Here is a 25,507-nt window from a genome sequence, read left to right on the forward strand (position 1 = left end):
TTGCTTGTCCGGAAAACTTTAAGCATAGGCTCACAGAGCCCTTGATGAGAAAGCTCATTAAAAAGCTGTCTGAAAAGGGGAAACAAATTACATCTACAACACAGCCCACTCTTTTCCTCTTCATTTCCTTCTTCCCCTCTCAGGCTGCGACATTATAAAAGACAAGGCAAAGTGAGTCATCAGGTCTGGAAAAGGCATTGCTGGATGGGTCCGTCTTTACCTTGCTGCTTTGATGACATTTATCTTGCTTCACTGAAGTACTAAAATGCTGCCCAAACAGCAGGAGGGCCCTGTGTGTGTAGTGACGGCCTTGGGAAAGCCTTTGATAGTGTGTATTTGGGTGGAACTTGAGCTTGTAATTGGCAAATGCACACATCATCTGATTTCAGAGCATCTCCTTAGAAACTTTGTTTATTCCTCAGGAAAGGGGAAGTTTCTTTCCTCCTAGGTATATCTGTGACCACCTTCTGAAGGTTTCCTCGGGAGCATTACTTCAGGATGGCAGCGATCATACTCAGGGCTGGCCCAGCCACAAAGTGTCTTATTAAGTCACCCCCTACTCCTCTCAAGTGGGGAATTTCATGAGCTAGGATAGGCTTCCTGCCTCCTGGCTCGAAAGGGAAGTGATGGGGGTGATTGTCCACTGGGAGGAAGAGAAAGGAGGTGGGTTTTATTTTTTCTTCCTTCTTCTCATCCTGGAGTTTGCAAAAGGAAGGCTACAAATACCAAACAATCCTTCCACACCTGGTAGCTGGGGCAGTGTTTGTGGGGAAAAGGAAATCCTTCCTGCCACCTTGCCCCTTGTTGTATATAAATTGCTGGGGTTGAGGCACTTACGGTAAAATACTTGGAACATGGTTCTTTTCTGTGCTGAGGCAGAGAGACTATATCCTTTAAAGCCAGAAGACTACGGTTGAGGTCCTGTCTTTTCACTTCCTAGCTGTTTGATTCTTGAGAATTTGCAAAACGCCTCTGAATCTTATTGTCTGCCATGTGCCAGGCCCTGTGCCAGGCACCAAGAATTCATAAATAGAGAAGTCACTGGCTCCACCCTGCAGTTTTGTGTAATCTCCTGTGGAGACAGACCCATGCACCGGCACAACACAATGTGGGATGTGCTTTACTGAAGCTGCAGAAGAGTTCCCAGGAAAACGAGAGGAGGGGACTGTGTATATTTTGGAGGTGGGAGAGAAGAATGAGAAGGTGAGAAGTGGTGAGACTATGGTTAGGGAAGGGCTCCCAAATCAGAAGCTTGGGCAGGATTTTGAAGAAAAAAGAGAGTTCACTTAGAGAGAGAGGGAGAGAGAGAAGGATGGTAGAAAGAACCCTGGCTGACAACATTAAAGAAGTGGCAGAGGAAAGGAATCTAAGAACAAGCCTGGGGAGTGGGCTGAGAAGTAGGAGGAGAACCAGCAGAGACTGGCTTCAAATGCTGCAAGAGGCCAGCTGCAATGGGGACTGACTGGCAAGCATCCATTGGACCAGTGGCATTTAGGGGAATAGCACAGTGGAGACTGAATGGAAGGAGAGCAGCGGAGTCACTGAGCATATTCCTTATATTATTATCATTATTATTGAGGAATAGTTGATTTACAATATTATATTGGCTTCAGATGGACAGCATAGTAATTCAGTATTTTTACAGATTATACTCCATTAAAAGTTACTACAAGATAATGGCTATAATTCTTTGTAAAATATATCCTTGTAGGGCTTCCCTGGTGGCGCAGTGGTTAAGAATCCACCTGCCAATGCAGGGGACAAGGGTTTGAGCCCTGGTTTGGGAAGATCCCCCATGCCGCGGAGCAACTAAGCCCACGAGCCACAACTACTGAAGCCCGCGCGCCTAGAGCCCGTGCTCCGCGACAAGAGAAGCCACTGCAATGAGAAGCCCATGCAACACAACGAAGAGCAGCCCCTGCTCACTGCAACTAGAGAAAGCCTGCACACAGCAACAAAGACCCAACGCAGTCAAAAATTAATAAATAAAGTTATTTAAAAAAATCCTTGTAGCTGATTTATATTATACATGGTAGTTTGTACCTCTTAATCCCCTCCCCCTACTGTGCCCCTTCTCCCTTCCTTCCCTCCACCAGTCAATGCTAGTTTGCTCACTCTATCTGTGAAGCTGTTTCTTACTATATTCACTGGTTTGTTTTACTTTTCAGATTGCACATATAAGTGATATCATACAGTATCTGTCTTTCTCTCTCTGACTTATTTCACTAAACATAATAGTCTCTAGATCCATCCATGGTGCTGCAAATGGCAGAATTTCATGCTTTTTATGGCTGAGTAATATTCCACCATACATCTTTTTTATTCATTCATCTGTTGATGGACACTTGGGTTGCTTACATATGTTGGCTATTGTAAACAGTGCTGCTATGAACATTGAGGTGCATGTATCTTTTCCAATTAGTGTTTTTGTTTTTTCTGAGTATATATTTAGGAGTGGAATTGCTGGATCATATGGTAGTTCTATCTAACAAGCATATTCTTAATGTTCAGTGGACTTGGCTGTCAGGAGGAGATGAATAGGGTTTTGGTTAGAGAGGGATGAGAGATGAACAAAGATTTTTGTTGTTTTGTTTATGATTGAAGCTCGGGTGTAGTTAGATACAGGAGGACAGGAGGAGTTAATTTAAAGGAAAAGGATGGGATTAAATGGGGTTAATTCCTACCTTGTAGAGCCCTTCTGAGAATTAAATGAAATCTCCTGGGGAACCCTTTTTGTAATGAGATATACACATGTGAATATGATTATCCTGCTATGGAAATAAAACCTCCACACATCACAGGCATTTGAGCTCACTTATCATGGGGCTGCTGAGATAGGCAAATCTCCCTCTCCATAGCCTTTTTGTGTGAGCTGCTTTCCTATTTCCTCTTGCCACCACTTTAGACTTAGAGCCCAAGAATGAATTGAGCCCTCCTTGACATTTCTTCCTGCCAAACAACACAACTCACCAGTTCCCCTGGATCACAACAGGAAGCTGGGAGTTGATAAGTGAGAAGCAATTAAGGGAGGGGACAAGAGCCTCCTCCTTGTTAGGAGGTGGGACTCACATCTAGACCTCTTGGAAACTTGGAAACTCGCTTTGTCAGTTTATTAGCTTTTTATCAGATAACTTTGGAGCCACATGGGCTATGAAGTAGACTGTCCCCTCACAGACACCAGTGGCCCCCTTTCCATCTCAGTTCATGGACTGCAAGTCCCAGTAGGGCAAGGATTTTTGTCTGTTTTGTTCACTATTATATTCCCAGTGACTAGAACAGTGTCTGCCACTAGGATGGTGTCTAATAAATACTAATATTAATAAGTTAATGAATTTACCCATTCATTCATCTTTCCATCGACTCAATCGAAATGGCCAACCACTAAGCTCATCCTAGATAAACAGCGATAAATAATTCCTGCTATCATTAAAAAAAATGTACATTCTGTGCCAGGCACTTTACATACACAATCATTTTACAAATGGGAAAAGCGAGACTCAGAAAGAGGTCACTTGGTTGAGGATATTTGGCTGGAAAGTGGTGAAGCTGGGATTCCTCACTGTCTGATTCCAATACCTACGCTCTTTCTACACCACCATCTTCTTCTCCAGTCTCATCCCTCACCATTCTCCAACTCAAACCGTAACTTCCGTCATAACTGACCACCTATAATTCCTTGAGCATGTCATGCTCTCTCTCACTCACTCCTTTGCCTGGGACACGTTTAGCTGTGCCCTCTGTCTGGCTAATTCTTCTTCACCCCTCTTCTGGGAGACTTTCTTGAAATGATGCTCTCCAAGTGGGGTAGGTTGACCTTCTCTGTGCTCTCACAGCCCCCTTTGCAGCCCCCTATCATAGGACATTTCACAGGCATTTTAGAAGCCTATATTTTTTTGGTCACGTCATGTGGCTTCTGGGATTTTAGCTCCCCAACCAAGGATAGAACTCGTGCCCCCGGGGGTGGAAGCGCAGAGTCCTAACCACTGGACTGCTAGGGAATTCCCTTAGAAGCATATTTTTTGTGTGCCTTTCTCCACTAGCTGGGCAGGGACTGTCTTCATAATAAGAGCTGCCATTTGTTGAGGGCTGCAATGTACTGGCTTATCTTGTTCAATTCTCACAGCTATTATTATGCTTGTTTTATAGGTGAAAAAATGGATGCTCAGAGAGGTTAAATAACTTTCCCAAGGTCACAATGACTGAGTGGCTAAGCCAGGAATCCAGCATAGGTACATCTGATTCCAAGGCCTAAATTATTTTCTCTTCAATATGTTATCATCGGAACCATCCACAGTGCTCACAGCTTAGCTGTTGGGATAAACAGATAAATACCACCTGAACAGTGAGATTAGTGAGCTAATCCAGGTTTATAAAATTCTTGGGAGGAAACATGTGGAAGGGAAGGGTTTGTTCTCTCTGGAGGAGGTGGGGTTGGAAAGGCTTCATAAAGTTGCCAGACTGCTTGGGAACTTGTAAACTGGTTCCATAATGATGGCTTAAGATGGAAAATAGATTCCTGCATCAAATATTGGTGATTAGTTTTGGAGGCCATGGCAGACATTGTTCAGGTCACCACTGCTTCCAGCTGAGTCCATCTGGGTGCCAGGAATTTAGCCCAAATGCCTGCTGGTACCTGCAACCCAGTCAGCACATTGTTTCATTAAAATCTTATTCGCGCGCGCATGTGTGTGTGTGTGTGTGTGTGTGTGTGTGTGTGTGTAGATGTGAATGTGTGTGTGTGAAAACGACTTTACATAATCATAGTTTTAATCTTACACACTATACTTTAAATTTAAATGAAATCAATACATTTTCAAGTTTGTGGCTATAAGGAATAGGGTAGTACTCCTAATTATGTGTTAACTTTTCTTCCTGCTCTTGGGTCTTAACTGCTGGCATCCCTGGAGGCTGCTTTCTCTCTATTCTTCTCTTCAGGGAATTCATCTATTTTCTAGGCTTGAACTACTGTAAAATTCCTATAAAATTAAACTTAAAACTACAAGCAAAAAAGCATGGCTTTAAAATGTACGGTACAATACCTTCTTTGTCTGCTGCAGAGGGCGTTTGTGAGGGAGGGCACAGTGGGTGGCCGGGCTCTGGCATCAGGCAATTAGGAGGCTTCTAAACTGCTCCATTTCCTAGCTGTGTGGCCTTGGGAAAGTTACTTAACTTCCTTAAGTCTGCATTCCCGATCTATAAGAGTGAAAATAATAGTATCCTAGTAATAGGACTATTGTGAGGACTAATAAAATAATGTAAAAGCACTTAGTAACTTGTTTGTTGTAAGTTACCAATAAGTGCTAGTTGTAACAATAATTATTATCACTCTCATCACTGGCAGGATAAAGCAATTTGGGTGACAGTGATTTGAAACCAGTGATGTACTATGAAAATGTGAAATATTATTGTTTTGTATAGTGTTGAGTGAAATCCAAAGAGCTCGATAGAAGGGGAATCGAACAAGAAATCAGGAAAGCCAGATCCTAACAGATCCTAATGCTACTTCAGCCACTAACCCTCACTGTGACCTTGGGCCAATCTCTCTCTGAGCCTCTGCTTTCTCACTTGTAAATGAATCACTTCGCTGAGATTATCTTGACGAGCAATCCCAGCTCTGAAATTCTATGATTCCATGAGTGTTGGAGCAAATAAGTTATGTAGCAAGTCTTACACGGTTCTTGGAATAGACTAGAAGGTTAATATGTCCCACATATACCACTGGCCAAAGTCCATCTCTGAGGTTGATAAAAGTTAACTGCAACTGCAACAGTCAGAAAGAGCTATCTGGGGGAATTCAATGAAAAGGCAAACTACAACGCACCTCAAGACTCTTGGGAGACATCTTTTTTGGTAGAAGATAATAATGTATCTATAATGGCAAAACTGAACTAGTCAGAAAAAAGGATCAGATCATGCCCGGCAGCTGTATACTTAGGCAGGAAAGTAGGTGCAAGACCCCTTAACATTTTTGGCTGTGGCTTTGAATTGTAATGTGCTGGTAGCTCTCCCACACAGCTTGGGGGGCTCCTGGCTTCCTACCTTCCTAATGTACTGAGTATCTGCTGTGTGCTAGATGTAGTGGTCAACTGGGCTACTGAGACACACGGTCTCTATTCTCAAGGCACTGACAAACTATTGGATAAAGCATTTTAACTGTGGGGGGCTACTGTTACATTTTCAGCACAGTCCTGCATGGTATTTATATTGTTTATATACTGTTTGTCTATTATTCTGTGAAAACATAGCTGTTTGTGTATTCAGCTCTCCACCCTCAGCCCTCCAGCAGCTTCTGGATGTTAAATATTATCTCTTCATGTGAGCTGTACCAGCAGGAAGAGTCATCTGTTACTCTTTTACTTCCTAACGAGCCCTCAAACTGGTTTGTAGGGCAGTTAGAGATTCTTTCTTTGCAGAGGAGTGATCATTTCGGATTTAGTTTGCTTGGTCTTATTCTCCGCCAGGACTCAAATTTTGTTCTTCCTCTTCACTTTCCTACCTTACCCCACATAAAACAAAATAACCAGAAATGATAACAAAAACTAGACAGTATGGTGTGGTAGCAGCAATTTGATGGATCAGCTAAAATGCTTCTTTTGCTACTATAGCAGCTACTATTAAATGCCTTGTCACTTACCTTTGAAGTTCTTTGGAAAAGTGAAAGTTATTTTGCATATAAGTGCTTAAAATCACCTCAATTACCTAAGATACTTTCATCTCCCTCCAAGATTCTTCTTAAAGGGCCTTTTGCTATTTTCTTCAGATACTGTTATAAATGTAGAATGCAGTATTGATAGATTTCCCCAAACTCAATGATTTTCATATGCCCTGAGAATAACAAAGATATTATGAAAATGACAATAGAAAAAATTTCCATAAAAATAATTAATCAAAAACCTGATGCTTAGAGATACTTCCAATTATCTGGAAAATTGATACTAGGTAACCGACTGCTCATTCAACAATTCAGCGATAAGCATGTATCAAGTGCCTAAAAGTGTGGCATTGTGCAAAGTACTGCAAACATAAAGGAGATTAAGAAATGGTTGTTGCTTTCAAGGAGCTCAATTAAAAATTGTTCCCTTTATGTAAACCAACTATACTTAATAAAAAAAATTTGCTTGCTTTATATCTTGTATAAAAACTTAATATTTTACAAAACGTTTTCCACATGTAACAACTCATTTCATCCCCAGATCAATATTGGTTTCATACTTCACAAACTTGAGATTTCTTGTTGCTCACTCTTATTTGGCAACCAGAATGTTGACTTTGATGATGATAATGTTCATATTTCTCCACTATTCCTGGTTTGATTTTATGTACCTAATGACTTAAGAGTTTGCAAAGTGTTTCATGGAAGATAATATTTTCCACCTTCTCACCTTCTAGTCCGTGTTCCTCTTCTGCCCAGTTTCTTCCTGAGGGAGGTGGGGCTAAAATGACTTCAAATTCCCTGTGAGTGCTCTTAAGATAATGGTGACCTCTGCTACATACTTGTGGTGGGAAACTGGTTTTTGAATTCCTTTCCCACCAAAGCCTTTAGGTCATGATTTCAGAAATTCATTCCTACTTCATTTTTGCTTTCCATTTTTCCTCTATTCCATTCCGGATCATTCCATAATTCTATGCTATCTTGGACTATTGTTTCCATCAAAAAAATAGAAACAGAATTTAGCAACTGAGGGATTATTCTGCCCAATACTTTCACTTTATGGGGGAGGAACTGGGTTCCACAGCCATGAGGATTGCCAAAGCCATACAAATAGGTGGTAGAGTTGGGCTTGAACCTCAGAAGCTATACACTCTTTGACCAGATATCTTTTTTTTTTTTTTTGGCTATGCCTGGAGGCTTGTGGGAATCTTACAATAGTTCCCCCACCAGGGATTGAACCCTGGCCACCTGAAGTGGAAGCATGGAGTCATAACCACTGTACTGCCAGGGAATTCCCTGACCAGATGTCTTTTTAAAGATATCAGACTTTTTTTTTTTTTAATAGATTTATTTATTTATTTTTGGCTGTGTTGGGTCTTCGTTGCTGCATGCAGGCTTTCTCTAGTTGCTGTGAGCAGGGGCTACTCTGTTGCAGTGCGCAGGCTTTTCATTGAGGTGGCTTCTCTTGTGCAACACGGGCTCTAGAAGCGCGGCTTTCAGTAGTTGCAGCACGCGGGCTCAGTAGTTGTGGCTCACAGGCTCTAGAGTGCAGGCTCAGTAGTTGTGGCACATGGACTTAGTTGCTCTGCGGCATGTGGGATCCTCCCAGACCAGGGCTCGAACCCGTGTCCCCTGCATTGGCAGGCGGATTCTTTTTTTTTTTTAGATGTTGGGGGTAGGAGTTTATTAATTAATTAATTTATTTTTGCTGTGTTGGGTCTTCGTTTCTGTGCGAGGTCTTTCTCTAGTTGTGGCAAGCGGGGGCCACTCTTCATCGCGGTGCGTGGGCCTCTCATTATCGCGGCCTCTCTTATTGCGGGGCACAGGCTCCAGACGCGCAGGCTCAGTAGTTGTGGCTCAAGGGCCTAGTTGCTCCACGGAATGTGGGATGCTCCCAGACCAGGGCTCAAACCCGTGTCCCCTGCCTTAGCAGGCAGATTCTCAACCACTGCGCCACCAAGGAAGCCCTGGCAGGTGGATTCTTAACCACTGTGCCACCAGGGAAGTACCAGGCTGTCTTTAAAAGCTATCTGTCAAGTGAAACATTCTTCCCAGGATAATATTCTTTTATATTGCTAGTATATAAATATTTGGCTACTGTTGCAACAGAGACCTACCCAGTTTTACAATTTTTCACAGATTATACTGTTATGTTTTCAGTTTTCCCAGAGTGTACCTGTTTACCCAGGTACACTGTCCTTGAATCAATTGTTGAGCATCTACTACGTGTCACGCAGAACATAGGTGTTTTGGCCTGGCTTTAATTGGACGTACTCTTTGGATTCGCGTAGAATCATTTAACATTGGATTGCTAGTAACTGTACAGTTTTAGTATAAGTAAGTGGTCCAGTAAGTGTGAGAAAATTAATAACAAGAATTGAATCCTAATAGGATGTTGAAGGTAGACATTAAAGCCTTTATGCATTTAGGATTTCACACATGCAGAGGACCCCCCCCAACCCCTAATTATTTATTTATACATTGTCTTATTGAAGTAGTTGATTTACAATGTTATATTAGTTTCAGGTGTACAACACAGTGATTCAATATTTTTCTAGATTATACTCCATTTAAAGTTATATTGGCGGTATTCCTTGTGCTGTACATTACATCTTTGCATCTTATTTATTTTATACCTAGTAGTTTGAACCTCTTCATCTCCTTCCCCTATCTTGCCCCTCCTCTCACCCCCCCTTCCACTATTAACCACTAGTTTGTTCTCTGTATAAGAACCGCCAAGTGTGGTTTCTAAAGTCTCCCGAACTTGCTACAACGAATGCCAACAAAGGTTAATCTCCGGGGATCTGTTTCTATTTACTCATCTTCCTCCATCCTCGCCCCCAACTCCACAGTGGGCTCCACCTGCAGGGGGCCCCGGGGGACAAGGGGGCCCGGGCGCCCGGGAGAAGCGCGGCACCCCCGCGGGTGGGACTGGCCCGTGGCGCGGTCCCGGCCGCTGCCGCCAGCCTGGGTCGGGTCGCGAGTCCCCGGCGGCCGGGGCGGGGCGGGCGGCTTCCTGCTCTTCCTGCCGCGCTCGGACCTCCCCCTCTGGCGACACTTGCGCGGGGCCCTGGCGTCGGCGTCGGCGTGGGGACTGTGCTTGCCTCGGGCGTGGCTCTGCAGGTGCGGCCCTGACTCACCACAGAACCTCCAAAGGCGTTAACCGGCTCGCCCCCAGTAACCCGACCCTTTGTTCTGCGTTGCAGGAGGGCCGGGCAGGGCTGCGGCAGGCACTACCGCGCCGCGCTGGGCGCCGAGTTGAAGCAGCCCCTGGCCTTTGAGGAGGCGGTCCCCCGCCATCTCCGGCCCCGCGAGGTAGGGTGACTGGCCTGGCCCCGGGACCCCCCTAGACGCCCCTTCTCCGCGGCCACCACCCAAGCCCCGCGGGCTCCCGACCGGAACTGAGTTCCCGAGTGCTCAGCTAAGGGGCGCCCGCGAGACTGGAGCGCAACTTCGTGCTGAGCTTCTAGAAAGGCCCTTTCTGGGGTCACAAAAAGGCCGAAGCGCAAAAGGAAGATTGTTCCCCAGAACACAAATGTAGAAGTCCCCAGAGCTGTTGCCTTAGAAACAGAGAATTCTGATTTGCACACGACTTTGCATAACCACCTGCAAGTTATTGATTTAGCACAGATAAATGGACCCCATGCTTTGCTTCCTCTTCTTCAATATCAGCATCTAATTATCTGCCCTCCCTCCTCCCCCACAGCCAGCCCAGCTAACGCTATTTACATGATAATGTGCCTTGTTCCCTCCCCTGGTGTACTGCAGTGATTTGGGGTGGGTGGGGTTATATTAGCGTTGTGGGCATTTACCCACATTTAGGGTGGTGGAAAATGGGGTAGCCACTTTGGCTTTGCCTGTTGATCACCTTGGTAACACTGTCATCTGGCGTGGAGAATGAGAACCTCTGACAAGGTGAAGCAGGCAGTGAGTCTCAGGGTTGGGGACAGCTGGTGAGAGGGAGAAATGTGACTGCAGCCCTGAAGTGTCACTAACACGGACCCTGTGACTAAATAGATTATTTGGGTGAGCGCAGGACAGCAGCCAGTCTGCTTCCTGGGATTCACATGCTGAAAGATGTTCACCTTGAATCAAGGTGGAGTGGCTTGAGGATTTATAGGTGCTGTACATGTCAGCAGCTGTGTCAAGCACACAATGTGCATAGGCTTGAGGGCTGGGCTCCTTTATTCTGTTATTTGTCTGGACTGCTGTGTCAGATATTAGCTCCTGAGAGCTGGGACTATGAGAATTTATCCATCGTTAAATCCCCATAGGATTTAACGTTAAATTTAACGTTAAATCCCCACATAGTCATGTGGGAGATGCTTAAAATGTTGAATGAATCCATTTTGCCCATAAAGTATCTTCTCATAAATAAGGTCACCTCTGTATGATATGGGAAATGTAAACAAACAAATATATAAATGAATGTCACCGATTCTGTCTCTCAGCCTTCATTTCCTCCTGTGATTCCAAGCCCTGTTGAGTTGGGTTGGTCTATGACAGTAGTTCTTTAACTCCAGGCTGCATCAGAATTACCTTGTCAAAACAGATTGCTGGGCTTTGTCCCCAGAGTTTCTGATTCAGTAGGTCGGGGGCTGAGAATTTGTATTGTCTAACAAGTTGCCAGGTGACACTGAAGCTGGTGATCTGGGGACCACACTTTGAGAACCATTGCTTAACAAGGTCTAGAGAAATTGCTGCAGGCCTGCCTCTGCTCTAGCTCTGTCATGAAACACATAAGCTGGGGAATCCTGTTCTAGCTTCTAGAATTCCTGATTCCCAAAACAGCTGATCATGTTACCCTTTGCTTAAAATCTTATAATGGCTTCCACTGTTCCTACGCTAAAGATTAAGATCCTCAGCAAACCCTACAAACCCTCAGATGCTGTGGGCCTTGCTCTCTAGCCCCATCTTTTTCTCTTCTTTGTGCACTAAGCTGGTTTTTCTTTTGTCCCCACCACCGGGCCTTTGCACATGCCATTGCTTTTGTCTGTGCCAGGCTCCCTACCCCCCTATTTTGAATAGTTAACTCCTAGCTGTTCTTAGGTCAAGTGTTACTTTCACAGGGGATTCTCTTGATTTCCCCCAAAGATCAAATCTCCCCTTTATGTGCTTTCATGGCACCGTATATTTCTATCTTTAACATTTTGTGTAGGAGTTGTAATTTAACACATAAATCCTCATAATTATTTGGTTAATGTCTGTCTTCTCTGCTATACTCTTAGCTCCATGAGGTCAGGGACCTTGTCCATTCTGCCTCATGAATGTACACTGGTACTTAGTTCAGTACCTGGCATATAGTAGGCATTCAGTAAATTCAGTAAATATTATGGTATAATTGAGTGAACTTTGTCTCCAGAGATGTGTACGGCTCTGCCTTTTTGCTCTATTTCCTTTGCAGGTCAGAGTTGATGTCCATTTCTGTGGGGTTAACTTTGCTGATATTTTGGCCTGTCGTGATCAGTATCAGGAAAGGCCCCAACTTCCCTTCACACCCGGTGAGTAGGAAGGGGCCAAGTGACTACTTCAAAAAAAGAAGATATAGAGTGTTTTCAGAACCATGTGCTTCATCTTGGGCACTACGATGGCGGTGTCTGCCTGCTGTCAGTGGTGTCTTAGATATGTCAGCCTCACTACTAATTAGAATCACTGGATTGCAAGTGCTGTGAGGGAAGGTTCTATTACTGTCTTGCTCAACATTATTTCCCTCCCCCCACCCCCAGCCCCATTAGTACTCTTGTATCTGGCTCATAGTAGATGCTCAATAAATACTTGATGGATTGATTGATTGAAATATAGTTGATGTACAATGTTATGTTAGTTTCATGTGTACTACATAGTGATGTGACATTTGCATACATTATGAAATGATCACTATGGTAAGTCCAGTAACCATGTGTCCCGTACAAAGTTATTACAATATTATCGACCATATCCTTATGCTATATATTACATCCCTGTGGCTTTTTATTTTACAACTGAAGATTTGTACCTCTTAATCCCCTTCACTTATTTCATCCACCCCTCAATAAATACTTTAAAAATGCGTAAACGAACAAATACAATTTTACATATCATTAGGCTCACCAGAATCCTGATCAGAACCATCATTGGCCGTAGTCATTCCCTTTCATTCCTTGACAGTGCCTCAATTTTGTTTTTACCCTGAAGGATCATAAACATCTGGTTGCAGCTAAAACTCTCAGTCCTCATGAATACATTCCCAAAGAAACCTAATACCAGAGGATCAGAAAGAAACAGTTTATACATTTCTTAGCAGCCTGCTCTCTGATTTGCATTATGCCCAATCTGATTACATTTAGATCCTGAATATGTGGAACAATGACTGATTTTTGTTGCTGAAATTTATTAAAAGAGATATAAGTATAGTTTAGTATGTATCTGTATATATATATATATATATATATATAAGTAATATACAGTTATATGCTGTAAATATACAGTACATGTATATTTTATACAGATATATACTATTAGGGATACAGTGATTGCAAAACAGTTGCTGTGTTTTGGCCTTAGGGTACTTGGTTAAGTCTCAACAATTGGAACCATTTCCCTCTGTTTGTATTTGTTGAAATGCTGGATGGGGGAAGATGTCATACTCAATTGAGTTATTCTTCTGGCGGCTCAGTGGGAAATGTATGATAATTAAATTCAGAAATTTGGAGGTAGAAGAAGAAAGGGCAGACAACACCAATTCATCCAACTGAGCCAAGTACTATGTGAATAAATATAGTTCATGTCCTCGAGGGCCTCATAGTTCAGAAGAGGAGACATGGGAACAGATAAATACAATATGATGAATTTGTCATTGAGGTGCTGTAGGAACCCAAGGCCCCAGTGATCAAGGTCAAAAGTACTTGTGTACCCACGATTCTCTGTGCTTTCGCCCATTCTTAAAATTTTCATTTGTGTCACGGTAAGAATGGGACTACTGTAGCTTTTTAGGTTGTTATCACGAAATCTTAGTTCACTTTCCTGTGCTTTGGGTACAACACTCTTACCCTTCTTCCTGGGTCAGGGGAACACAAACTCTCTCAGCTCCAGATTACTCATAGGACGGCCTGTTGATCAGGGTTTTCTCATCTCTCTTGTGCTGGGCTTTACAGATAATCTTTAAACTATTTGTTTTAGGAATGGAGTTTTCTGGGACAGTATTGGAGACAGGCACAGATGTCAGCACGGTGAAAGAGGTAAATTAGTTGAATCTAGGGAACTGATGTGTGGGTAACTATGAGAAATGTGCTAACCTCATTTGTAGCCAAAGGGTCTTTCTTCTCCTGGACTTTGCCAGCAAACACCAAAGGGAAAACGAGACGGAGCAGGGAGAAACTAATTCTGAATTGAGGGAAGGAAGTCTGTGGAAGTTCCTGGCTTCGTTAAATATTTTATTACTAATAAAAGGCAGCACCTGGATTTTTAGTTACTGAGAGGATAGAGAATTCTCAAGTTTCAGTCTCATGTGAAAGAAATGAACACTGGGATTCTAATTCATACTAGTCTTTTTCTTTTTTTTTCTTTTTTTCTTTTTTTTGCGGTATGTGGGCCTCTCATGTTGTGGCCTCCCCCGTTGCGGAGCAAAGGCTCCGGATGCACAGGCTCAGCGGCCATGGGCCTAGCGGCTCCGCGGCATGTGGGATCTTCCCAGACCGGGACACGAACCCGTGTCCCCTTCGTCGGCAGGTGGACTCTCAACCACTGTGCCACCAGGGAAGCCCCATATTAGTCTTTTTCTTGCTCAGTCCTATCATTGTCCAAAATGTGCTCAGATTGGCTTGGCTACCTGATGGGGGTAGTGAGAAAATGGCTGAATTATTTACTGAACAGTAACACTGAACAGATAATTAAGGGAACCTGTGTCTTAGTGGGTCAGAAAGAAAGATTTTCTTTCTTTTTTGGATTAATTCGGGAAGAGATAAATAGCAAGGGCATGCATATGAACATACCCTTAATGGTATTTTCCCTTCAGGGAGATAGAGTTATTGGCGTGAGTGGCTTTAATGGTATGGCTGAAGAATGCATCACTGACCACAAGGTAGCCCTACCTCTCAATACTAATCCTTGGAGATATTTTTTCTGCTTTCTTTTCTTTACTTTTCATCTATCCATCATTCCTTCTTCTCCTTTCCCTCTCTTTCTTTGTATTCTTTTGGTTATATCTTGTTTCTCAACCAAGCACTTCTTTCTTTCAAATGCTAAACCCCCCTTTTTTTTTTTTTGCGGTACACGGGCCTCTCACTGTTGTGGCCTCTCTCTCCTGTTGCGGAGCACAGGCTCCGGACGCGCGGGCTCAGCGGTCATGGCTCACAGGCCCAGCCTCTCTGCGGCATGTGGGATCTTCCTGGACCGGGGCACGAACCCGTGTCCCCTGCATCGGCAGGCGGACTCTCTACCACTGCGCCACCAGGGAAGCCCTAAACCCCTTTTTTATATCGGTGTGACAACACTTGCATAGAGGTTTGTTTGTGTAGAGTGGTTTAATGAAGAAGGGCATTTTGTTTTCTGAGCCCTGGAGCAACTGACTGGATCTCCAACTGGACCATAGTTGGGTGGTTTTGGTAGAAAAACTGGTTTGGGGCATTGAGCTGGATGTAATGTGTTTCTTCCCCACGTCAAGCTTGTGAAAGAGAGAGTCCTGGGAACGTTGCCAGCCAGGGTGGGCGTGGGGTGGGCGTGGGGTGGGCTATGTTTGTGCAGGATGTGAATGATGCCCCCTAGTGGTGAACGGTACACTTTTTTTAAAAACAGCTTTATGTGAGGTAAAATTTTTATACCATCCAGTTCACTCATTATACTACAGTGGCCTGTGTTACCTCCTCTGTAAGCTGGTTCCTTCCTGATCCAGATGCCAGCCTTAGGATTTTCGAAGAGTGATGCACCCAAGTCTTGAACTTGGCCACTGCTTACTTGGTCTTGACTTCCACTGGACTTGGTTCCTGACATGTGTTGCCCTTTGCAAATCAAATCATAATATATATATTGAGCAGCCTTTATGAAAAGGTACAGGTGCTTAATCTCTAAGTCACTGTTATCTCTTTTATAGGCACTGTGGCAGATTCCAGAAAGGGTCCCCCTCCGAGAAGCTGCTGCCCTGCCGGTATCTTATGGCACTGCTACTTTGGCCTTGGAGCGTCAGGCCCATACCCAGCCCGGGTGAGAACTGTGTAGACAATAGAGGGCTAGATGGTACCTTCTCTGATACCAGAAGTGTCCACCAAGACCTTGCCCCTTCCTTTCCTTTCCCTGACCCTTACCTCACGTCTATCTGAGGAAAGGCCGAAGGAAGGTAGCGAGTGACCCAAGATTGGAGTCTGGTGACAGTGGGGATATCCTTTTGTCTGAGAGGGAATGGTAGACTGAGAACTTGGCCAATATGTATTTGGAGAAATCTGTCCCTCAAGTCTGACCCCTCTGGATATCACCTCCTAGAAAACTTTACATTTTAGCCAGCTGGTTTATTTAAACTCGCTTCACTCTGGTTTTAATGGAGGCCTGTGGTATTTGTTTCTGTGAGGCTTGGTTGGGTGTACCTAACTGGGATATTTCAAACTCAGAGGTGCTGAATTTCCCACTTTACCTGGAGCATAACTACAGCTTCTTGCTCTTTTCAGAGAGCCTCAGAATTGATCCAGGGAGATGGGCTTAGTGGAGCAGTGGCTGTTACCTTCTAAAATTTGGCAGTGTTTAGTAGGAGGAGGAGTTTTGATTTCTTGAGTAACACTCATCTTTCTCTGGCACAGAGAAACTGTTTTAGTGACAGCAGCAGCTGGAGCCACAGGCCGTGCCGTGATTGATGTGGCAGCAAATGTTCTTCAGGCCAAGGTATTTGCATGTTTGATTCTCCATTAAAAAATATCATACCTCTTGTTTTCAAACATGGAATATATTCAGTTATTTATTAAAAATCATGTGCAAGTTACTGGGGATGTAAAGTAACCTAGAGTAGGGTCTTGCCATCTGTTTGCTTGCAGACTAGTGGGGGGACTTAGGAGTAAACCACGCATCCTTCTAAGTTACTAGAACCTGGCAAGGTTCAATTCGCTTCACAACCTCTGAAGATTCTATTCCTTCTACCTATAATGCTCTAAACTGTCCCCCCCGAACTTCAAATTTAAACTCAGATCCGCTTTTTTGGAGAAGTATTCTTTGTCCCTCAGGAGATGTTTTTCCCCTCCCCTGGACTATTTGTATGTGGTCTCATAGCATCCTGTACTTCTCTTTCATAGCATGTGGTTAATCCTTTACTTGTGTCATTACTAGATCAATGTGTCCCTCCCACTGGACTGTAATCCCCATCAAGGCAGGAGTAGTGTCTGTTTGATTCATTATTGCAGTCCCAGCACCTAGCATGGTGCCGAGACCTTAGTAGGCACTCAATAATTATTTCTTGAATGAATGAATAAATACATGAAAGCAAGACCCACCTCTCTACAGGGGCTTTTCTCGGAGGCTGCGGGTATTAGAGAAGAAGGATTTCTTGGAGGAGGTGGACATTTAAGCTGACTTTTGCAGGACTGATAGCAGTTGAATAGAGGAAGAAGGGAAGGGAAGGCCATTTTAGTGGTGGGAGGACATATTAGAAGACAGAGACATAGGTACTAACGTGATGCATTCAGGGAATTGCAAATAGCATCTGTGGGGCGAAGGATGTGTGTGGGGAACAGTGGGAGATGACTCTAGGGAGGGGGGCAGAGATAAAATCATGAGGCACTGAGGAATTTGAACATTTCTTGGAAGCTGCAGGAGCTATTGAGGATTTTGTAGAGAAGTGACATGATCATCTTTGCATTTTGCAAAGTTCACTTTGGTAGCAGTGGGGATGAGGGATAGGGGCAAGGTCAGAGGCAATAGGACAGATTCCTGGAGCAATCCAAGCCAGAGGTGATGATACTTGAAACAAGGCACTGGAGGCGATGATCAGAGAGATACCAAAGTAGAAGAAAATAGAGAATTTGGTGACTGGGGAGCATCCTGATATAGTTGAAGGAACAAAGACTTTGACATTAGCCTGACCTAGGGGCAAACTGTAGCTCTGTCTCTGGCTTAATAGCTTCAGTTTCCTCATTTGTACAATAATGCTTTCTCATTGGGTGGTTGTGGGAATATTGAGGTCACTCGTGCCATGTGCCTGTTTGAGGGCATGGTGTGTCATGGAGGATCCCTTAAAAAGGGATCCTGTTATTATTAGATATTGAGTGGGAAGGCGCAAACTAGGTGCACTTGGGGATTTGCCATTTGCTGGGACTGAGAACCCAGGAGGATATGGTGAGTTCAGTTTTGGATGTGCTGAGTGTGAGGTTCCTGCGTAGCCTGCGGTTGGGATATCCAGAGGCGCCAAGATGCTATACAGGTTTGGTGATAATTGGACTGGTGTGGAATTTCTCCAGGTGGCAGCTCTCTTTTCTCACATTGACTTTCTTTTGGGAAGGACATATGAGTTCTGAAAGCAGTCTTAGATACCAGGAGGCTCTTCATGGAGTATTAACACATTTCAACTGAAAAGTGAGGGCTTTTAGCACCTCTCTTAGCGGGGAGACCACAGTTAGTCTCATTGTCTAGAACCACTGACTATTTAACATTTCTGGGAAGATAAAACTGTACCATTTGTTTTATTTATTTATTTTTAATTTTTTAAAAAAATTATTTATTTACTTATTTTTGGCTGTGTTGGGTTTTCGTTTCTATGAGAGGGCTTTCTCTAGTTGCGGCAAGCGGGGCCACTCTTCATCGCGGTGCGCGGGCCTCTCACTATCGTGGCCTCTCTTGTTGCGGAGCACAGGCTCCAGATGCGCAGGCTCAGTAGTTGTGGCTCACGGGCCTAGTAGCTCCGCAGCATGTGGAATTTTCCCAGACCAGGGCTCGAACCTGTGTCCCCTGAATTGGCAGGCAGATTCTCAACCACTGCGCCACCAGGGAAGCCCTATTTTTAATTTATTTTAAAAGGAGATTCTGCTACTTTTTTTTTTTTTTTTTGGTTGCACTGGGTCTTAGTTGCAGCAGGTGGGCTCCTTAAATAGGGGCAGGTGGGCTCCTTAGTTGTGGCATGCATGTGGGATCTAGTTCCCTGACCAGGGATCAAACCCGGGACCCCTGCATTGGGAGCGTGGAATCTTATCCACTGCACCACCAGGGAAGTCCCTACCATTTGTTTTAAATAGTTATAGGAAGTTAAGTAGAGAGAAAAATTTGTTTTAATTCAGATATTAAAATTAATCTAAGCTGTATTTTCTTTAGCAGCAATAATGGTTTTAAGCAAAAACAAACAAAAAAATAATGTCATCATGCCACCTACTTGGAACAGGTCATTTTGATAACATCTTTCATTCACAGTATTTCATATTGCTTTCACTTTGCCTCCACAGCAATTATCTTACCCTTGGTCCTCACAGACCCCTTGGGAGATGGGGAATGCAAGTGTTTATTATCCCTATTTCACAGACAAAGAAGGTGAGGCACGAAGAGAGAAAATGATTCACAGCAGGCCTCACTGGGACCTACAGAGAATCCTGGGGTTGGAATCAGGTGCCTGACCCTCGACTGGTGTCTTCCCTCTATGGCACTGTGTGCTGATAGCAGTCAGTGAAATGCAGACGTTTGAGGGTTCCACGGGGGAGTATATGAGGGTAACTCTCAGTTTCAAATAGTTATGGGTGAGTTTGGAATTTTTTAAGGACACAGATGTTCTTGGGCGTTTGCACATTCTGAATGTCACCTTGGGGCCAAAGTGCTTGGGCTGGTGGATGCTGCTCAGGGATAAGGCACCTCTAGGCAATTCTTGAGTGTCTGAAGATTTTCTGGAAACTTCCAAACCCCAGACCTCCTCACAATATCACCCACAGCCATCTATGCCATCTTTGGCAGGTCTTAGGCATGGCTTTCTCCCAGGGTGATGGAGTGGAAAAGCATGGGCTTTGGAATCAGCAGCATTGGATTTGAATAGTTGTTCTATCACCTACTACCTGGATGATCCTGGCTTAATTATTGGGTCGGCCAAAAAGTTTGTTCCGTTTTAAGTAAAACTAAAAGACACATTTTTCATTTTCATGAAGAACTTTACTGAACAATGTATTCACTAACCAAACAAACTTCTTGTCCAACCCAATACTTAACCTCTCTGGGTCTTTGTTTCCATCTACAGAATGGGAGTAACTGTACCTCCCCCATAATGTTCTTATGAGGTTTAAATAGAATAAACGATTGCATATGTGTAACAATAGATTCAGTTTATCCAACACTTTGTTTTCTAAGTGCTTTATATACAGTATTCCATTTAATTTTAAAAATTTATCTTATTTTATGGATGGGGTAACTGAAGCTTAGAGGAGTTGGCAGGCAAAATAGAGGTTAAAAGCATGAACTCTAGAGACGAATTACCTGGGTTTGGATCCCAGTTCTGCCTCCCATGAGCTGTGTGACCTTGGGCAAGATACTTAACCTCTTTTGCCTCAGTTTTTCATCTTTAAAATGGGGATAATAATAGTATGCATATTATTGGGATATTAAGATTAAATGAGTTATTAATATATGTAAAGCATTTAGAATAGTGTTGGGCACATAGTAAGCACAATGTAAGTGTTAGTTCTTACTAAGTAATTTGCCTTAGGTAATACAGCTAGTTAGTAGCAGAGCCAGGATTTGAACTCAGGTCTGTCTGACTTCAAGATCTTTCCATTGAATCATATTTTACCCTCTGAGAAGTTTTTCCTGACCTTGTAGATCGAGGTTAGATACCTCTAGCTTGCACATACTGGACCCAGTATGGCAGTACTTCTGCCATCATACTGCTGGATCTTGCTTTTTTGACTCTAAGCTGGTTATTTAGCTTGTGTCCTTACTACTTGACTCATAGTGGGTACTCAATAAATGGTGGTTTTAATTTGCATTTGGAGAAGAACTTGTGAGTGTCTCCTGAACTGTCGCCTAGCTAGACCCACTGGGGTTCCAGGATTCCTGGAAATGTGGATCACGTTGCCAGTGGGTATGCAGGGGCCAGTGTGATGGTGCTGTGTGATGGGCCTTATGTGTTGGGTTGAGGCTGATGCTAGGACAGTGAGGTCACGCTGGTTTCCTTCTTTAGTTGGAGGCTGGGTGGGTGGGGTGAGCCTTCTTGGTACGTATTCTGGACCATCAGAAGCATTGTGTTCTTTATGTAGGTAATAGCTGCAGCCGTGCAAGCTGGCGATGCAGAGGGGTGCACAGTCCATCGTGAGCTACAGTCAGGGCAGCCTGAAGGAAGCAGTGGGGAAGCTGGTGGGCAGTGGCGGGGTGAACGTGGTCACTGATACCGTGGAAGGAGATATCTTCCTGGAGGCCCTCCGCAGGCACATGCAGTGGTCCTCCCGAGTGGGCTAGACCTGGGGCTCTGCAGAAACCTTTCCAGACCTCTGTCTTCCTTCTGGCCTTGCTTCTTTTTTGTCTTTGCTGCTCACTTTTCCCGTAGCCACCGGCATCAACGAGAACAGCTGAGTGGCTGGGTGAAAAGGAATAGAAGCAGAGGGAAAATCAGGAAATGCTTAAATATAGCAAAAACAAAATAGCCAACTGGAAAATATCCAAAAAACGACTGCGGACTCTCTAGTTGGCAATATCAAATGTTTTAGAAATTATACATGTGTTAAATTCAGCTATGCCTGCCCCCACTAACTACTTTATATACATGGTGTCGGTAATTCTTGAGATCATTGTTCAGATGTTAGAATTACTGGGGTGGCAGTCTCCCAGTTCACTGAGCAGCAAGGTGCAGACTCTTTTGATCTTACTGGTTTCTGAAGCAGCAACCAGTATAGGTGTCTCCTTGACTTGTTTTATTAAAAAAAAAAAAAAATCACTGGAGGTTTCATGGGACTGCTGTAACCACACCAATTCTCATTCTGTTTCAACCAGGGACCCTGGAGGGCTCTGATAATGTTAGCTTCATTTCTTGTGTCATCCTGGTAAGCACAGTTTTGTGGTTTATCTTAGTTTAAAGTAGAAGAGACAGAAGCAGAGAGAGCAGCTTGCCCACAGAAGGGATCCATGTGGTTCTATAGCCCCTGTGCATCACTGCACTGTGTCCACTACTGTGCTTAGACAGGAGGCAAAGGGAGGAGTGTGTTGACTAAATGGGGAGCCAGGACAGAGGACTGCTAATACATACCCTTCTCTTGCCTTCCAGGTAATAGTATTTTGTCAATTATTCAAAATTCCCTAGAAAAGTATATAAATTAAATGAGTCCTAAAGTAAGCCTTAGTGTAAAGCAAATGATGCTTCATGAGAGTGTCTGAATTCTTATTCTTGCTTCCTAAGTTCAAAATTTTCAAACTGAGCTGTTCAGCATTGGAATGATATCTGTTTATACCTGATTCCCTTCCACAAAGTAGTTGAGTAGTTAAATAGACAGCTTTGATTCTAAAGTGGGTTCCCTTACAAGACTGGCTAGTTTCTCTGACCCCCTACTATCTTGCTTACGGCTTATTTTTCTATTTTCCTACAGAGGAATACAAATTGGTGTAGAATGGGTCACCCCTGCCAGTTTGTAAGGTCAATAGGAATTCCCAGCTGGGTGTTTAATGCATGTTGCTTTTTTTGTTAATTGTGGTAAAATATACAGTAACCTAATATTTAGCATTTTAACCATTTGTAAGTATACAATTAAACATGTTGACAATGTTGTGTCAACATCCCCAACAAAAACTCTGTACCCATTACATACCTGCCCCCCACCCCCAAAACCTACTTTGTCTCTCTGAATTAATGTACATTGCTTTCTCTCCCCTCATTCTGTGTTTTTTTAATTGTGGTAAAAAATACATAACAAAAGACTTGCTACATTTACCATTGTAAAATGTAAGTTCAGTAGTGTTAAGTATATTTACATTGTTGTGAAACAGATCTTCATAAGTTTTTCTTCTTGCAAAGCTGAATTCTATATCCATTAAACAACAACTCCTCTTTCCCCGCTTCTCCCCAGCCCTTGGTAACCACCATTCTACTTTGCTTCTATGAATTCGACTACTTTAGATACCCCATATAAGTAGAATAATACAGTAGTTGTCTTTTTGTAAATGGCTTATTTCACTTACCATAATGGCCTCAAGGTTCATGCATGTTTTAACATGTGACAAGATTTCCTTCCTTTTTGCGGCTGAATAATATTCTACTGTATGTATATAACACATTTTGTTTAAACATCCATCAGTTGATGGACATTTGGATTGTTTCCACCTCTTGGCTATTATAGATAGTACTGCTGTAAACATGGGTGTACAAATATCTCTTCAAGACCCTGCTTTCACTTCTCTTGGATATAGATTCAGAAGTGAGATTGCTGGATCATATGGTAGTTCTATTTTTAATTTTTTGAGGAACCTCCATACTGTTTTCCATAGCATTTGCACCATTTTACAATCCCACCAACAGTCCATGAGGGTTCCATTTCTCTAAATCCTTGCCAACACTTATTTTCTGTTTTTTTTTCTTTTTTTAAATAGTAGCCATCCTAATGGCTGTGAATGTACATTGCCTTTTATAATCTTTTTTTTCTTCTCCTTTTCCCCTCAGCCTGGCATGGGAGGGCAGGATTGTGGTGGTGGGTTTTGCTGGAGGAACCATTGCTTCTGTGCTGGCCAGTCTTCTGCTCCTGAAGAATATCTCTGCCATGGGGCTGTACTGGGGCTGATACCAGGACCAGAACTTTCCCCTCTTCTTCAGAGGCCTGTCCTCAGCAATTCAGTACTGCCAGGAAGGGTGCATCCAGCCATACATTGGAGCCATAGCTGGAGGAAGTGAGACGCTCTTAAGGGATGTGATGTAGATAAGGCCAGGAAATAATCTGTGCCAAACTACTGGATAGTTTCTCTCTAGGTACTATAAATCCTCCTTTTATAGAATTAAAGAGTAAACACAATGCAGAATAATGAGGTCTCACAGGCTGCAGAGTCATAGGATTTCTCCCTGTTGGGTTGTATGGCTGTATACTCAGGCCTAGTAAGCCAGTGGGAAACTGAAACTGTGAAGGCCATGAAGGAGCTGGATTTTGAGAGCTCTGTCTACATCACTGGTGTCTTAAATAGAGGGATGTGATAGTACTTAGAAAATAATTTACCCGTGTTGATATGAACTCTGAACTTCACAACATACAAGTCTAAAAAGGAAGCACTTAACTTGACCTTTGATTTTAGAATACAGACTCCTTTAAAGTACAACCAGATGATTTAAGCTGGAGTTCTGTGAACAGAACACCAAAATCATGCTCAGTATCATATGACTATAATTCATCCATTAGTCACTGTAGTTAATTTCATTGGTTATTCAAGCCCTTTTTCATTCCCTCACAGTCCCATTAATGTGGCCTAAACTTCCTCCAAAGTATAATTGTGCGCATTCATATGCAGTATAGTTGTAAATGTGATTCTGTTATGCATTCACTGTGAAGGGTTTTTTTTCTTTTGGTTGCACCTTGTGGCTTATGGGACCTTAGTTTCCCAACCAAGGATCGAAACCCGGACCCTGGCAGTGAAAGTACTGAGTCCTAACCACTGGACCTTCAGGGAATTGCTGAAGCGTTTTTTTTTTTTGGCTTAATTTGTTTTAATGTTCAAAAAACTGTTTTGGTAACTCTAGTCAGCCACTGATGGAGGTGGTGTTCCATTCATATGCGGATTAGTGGAGCCCAAGCTGCCAGGCTTCATTGCTCTCCAGCCTTCCGTTTTTATGTTTTTCCTATGATGAGGCACATTTTCTCAAACATGTTTTACTTTCCTCCTCATCTTTTTGGTATGTCAGTCAAGAAGGTAATGTTCAGTGGTAAAAAGGGAACCTGACTGGCCGTCAGATAACTGTTGGATTCGATTCTGTTTTAGCTCTGTCCCCATCTGGTTACAACTTTGTGGAAGTCCTCTCACCTTTCTGACCTTCACTTTCCACATCTCTGAAGTTGAGGGGCAGGAATTCCCTGACGGTCCTGTCGTTAGGACGTGGCACTTTCACTGCCAAGGCCGGGTTCAATCCCTGGTCGGGGTATTAATATCCCATAAGACGTGTGACATGGCCAAAAAAAAGAAAAAAAGTTGAGGGGTAGGACGGTATCAGTGGCTTTCAGATTACACTTCCGAGCCACATTTGGGATGGGGGGTTGCAGGTGTAGACTTGAGCCTCTTGGGCTCTGGGACTCCATTTCTGCTGCTGAGGCCTGAGTAGCTGCACGTTTTTATTTTTTTATTCATGCTTTTCTTAAGAAAAGGTTTTGTGGCTTAAAAACTTGAAAACCACCAGTTTAGAGAATTTCTGGATCCCTTTGCATCTTGTGGCTTTTATTATGTGACTCGTAAACTGAGGTTTGCTTTACCTGTGGCTCACATACACCTGTTGATGGAGGATAAGCACAGTTAGGCAGTACCGGCGTGGAACCGCGTGCTAGTCTGTGCTGTTTCTTCTCTGCTTTGGTGTGTTCTAGGTGCATCTGGTAAGAGAAGCCAGAGGTAGATTACGGTTTTAATCATGCACAATGATATCCTCTCTTCTCTTAAACACAAATTACTAACCTGCTGTCAGCTTCCATTTGCCCTCCTTTTCACTGAGGAGGGCACATAGGATTTTTCTAGTTCTTCCCACTCTGCTGACCTTCCCGTTATCAACTGTTCCCCGAGGCCATGCTCCCTAACATATTTCAAGCATCTCATTTATACACCATCCATTTACTATTTCTTCCCTTTCTGCTTCTTTCAATATGCAAGCCATTTAGAATAATAGTAATAACGGCAGCTCACAGACGTTAGGTGCTTATTATGGGTCAAGAACTGTGCTAAGCACTTTACAGGCATCTTCTCACCTAATCTTTGCAACAACCCTTT

At 43.4% G+C, this 25,507-nt stretch overlaps 1 protein-coding gene across 1 annotated transcript; it reads left to right on the plus strand.

The window, feature by feature from the left end:
* Positions 1-1,113: 1,113 nt before the first annotated feature.
* LOC114897852 (quinone oxidoreductase-like protein 2) lies at positions 1,114-23,469 on the plus strand. Its single transcript, XM_029226918.1, is given in 12 exon segments — positions 1,114-1,203; positions 9,505-9,691; positions 9,694-9,775; positions 9,859-9,967; positions 12,057-12,153; positions 13,811-13,869; positions 14,646-14,711; positions 15,720-15,829; positions 16,417-16,508; positions 17,414-17,436; positions 20,843-20,997; positions 23,217-23,469. Coding segments are annotated over 12 exon segments (1,323 nt in total).
* Positions 23,470-25,507: the final 2,038 nt, after the last annotated feature.

This window comes from Monodon monoceros, unplaced genomic scaffold (assembly GCF_005190385.1).
Source record: "Monodon monoceros isolate NGI ecotype Baffin Bay Population unplaced genomic scaffold, NGI_Narwhal_1 Super_Scaffold_18, whole genome shotgun sequence".
NCBI lineage: Eukaryota > Metazoa > Chordata > Mammalia > Artiodactyla > Monodontidae > Monodon > Monodon monoceros.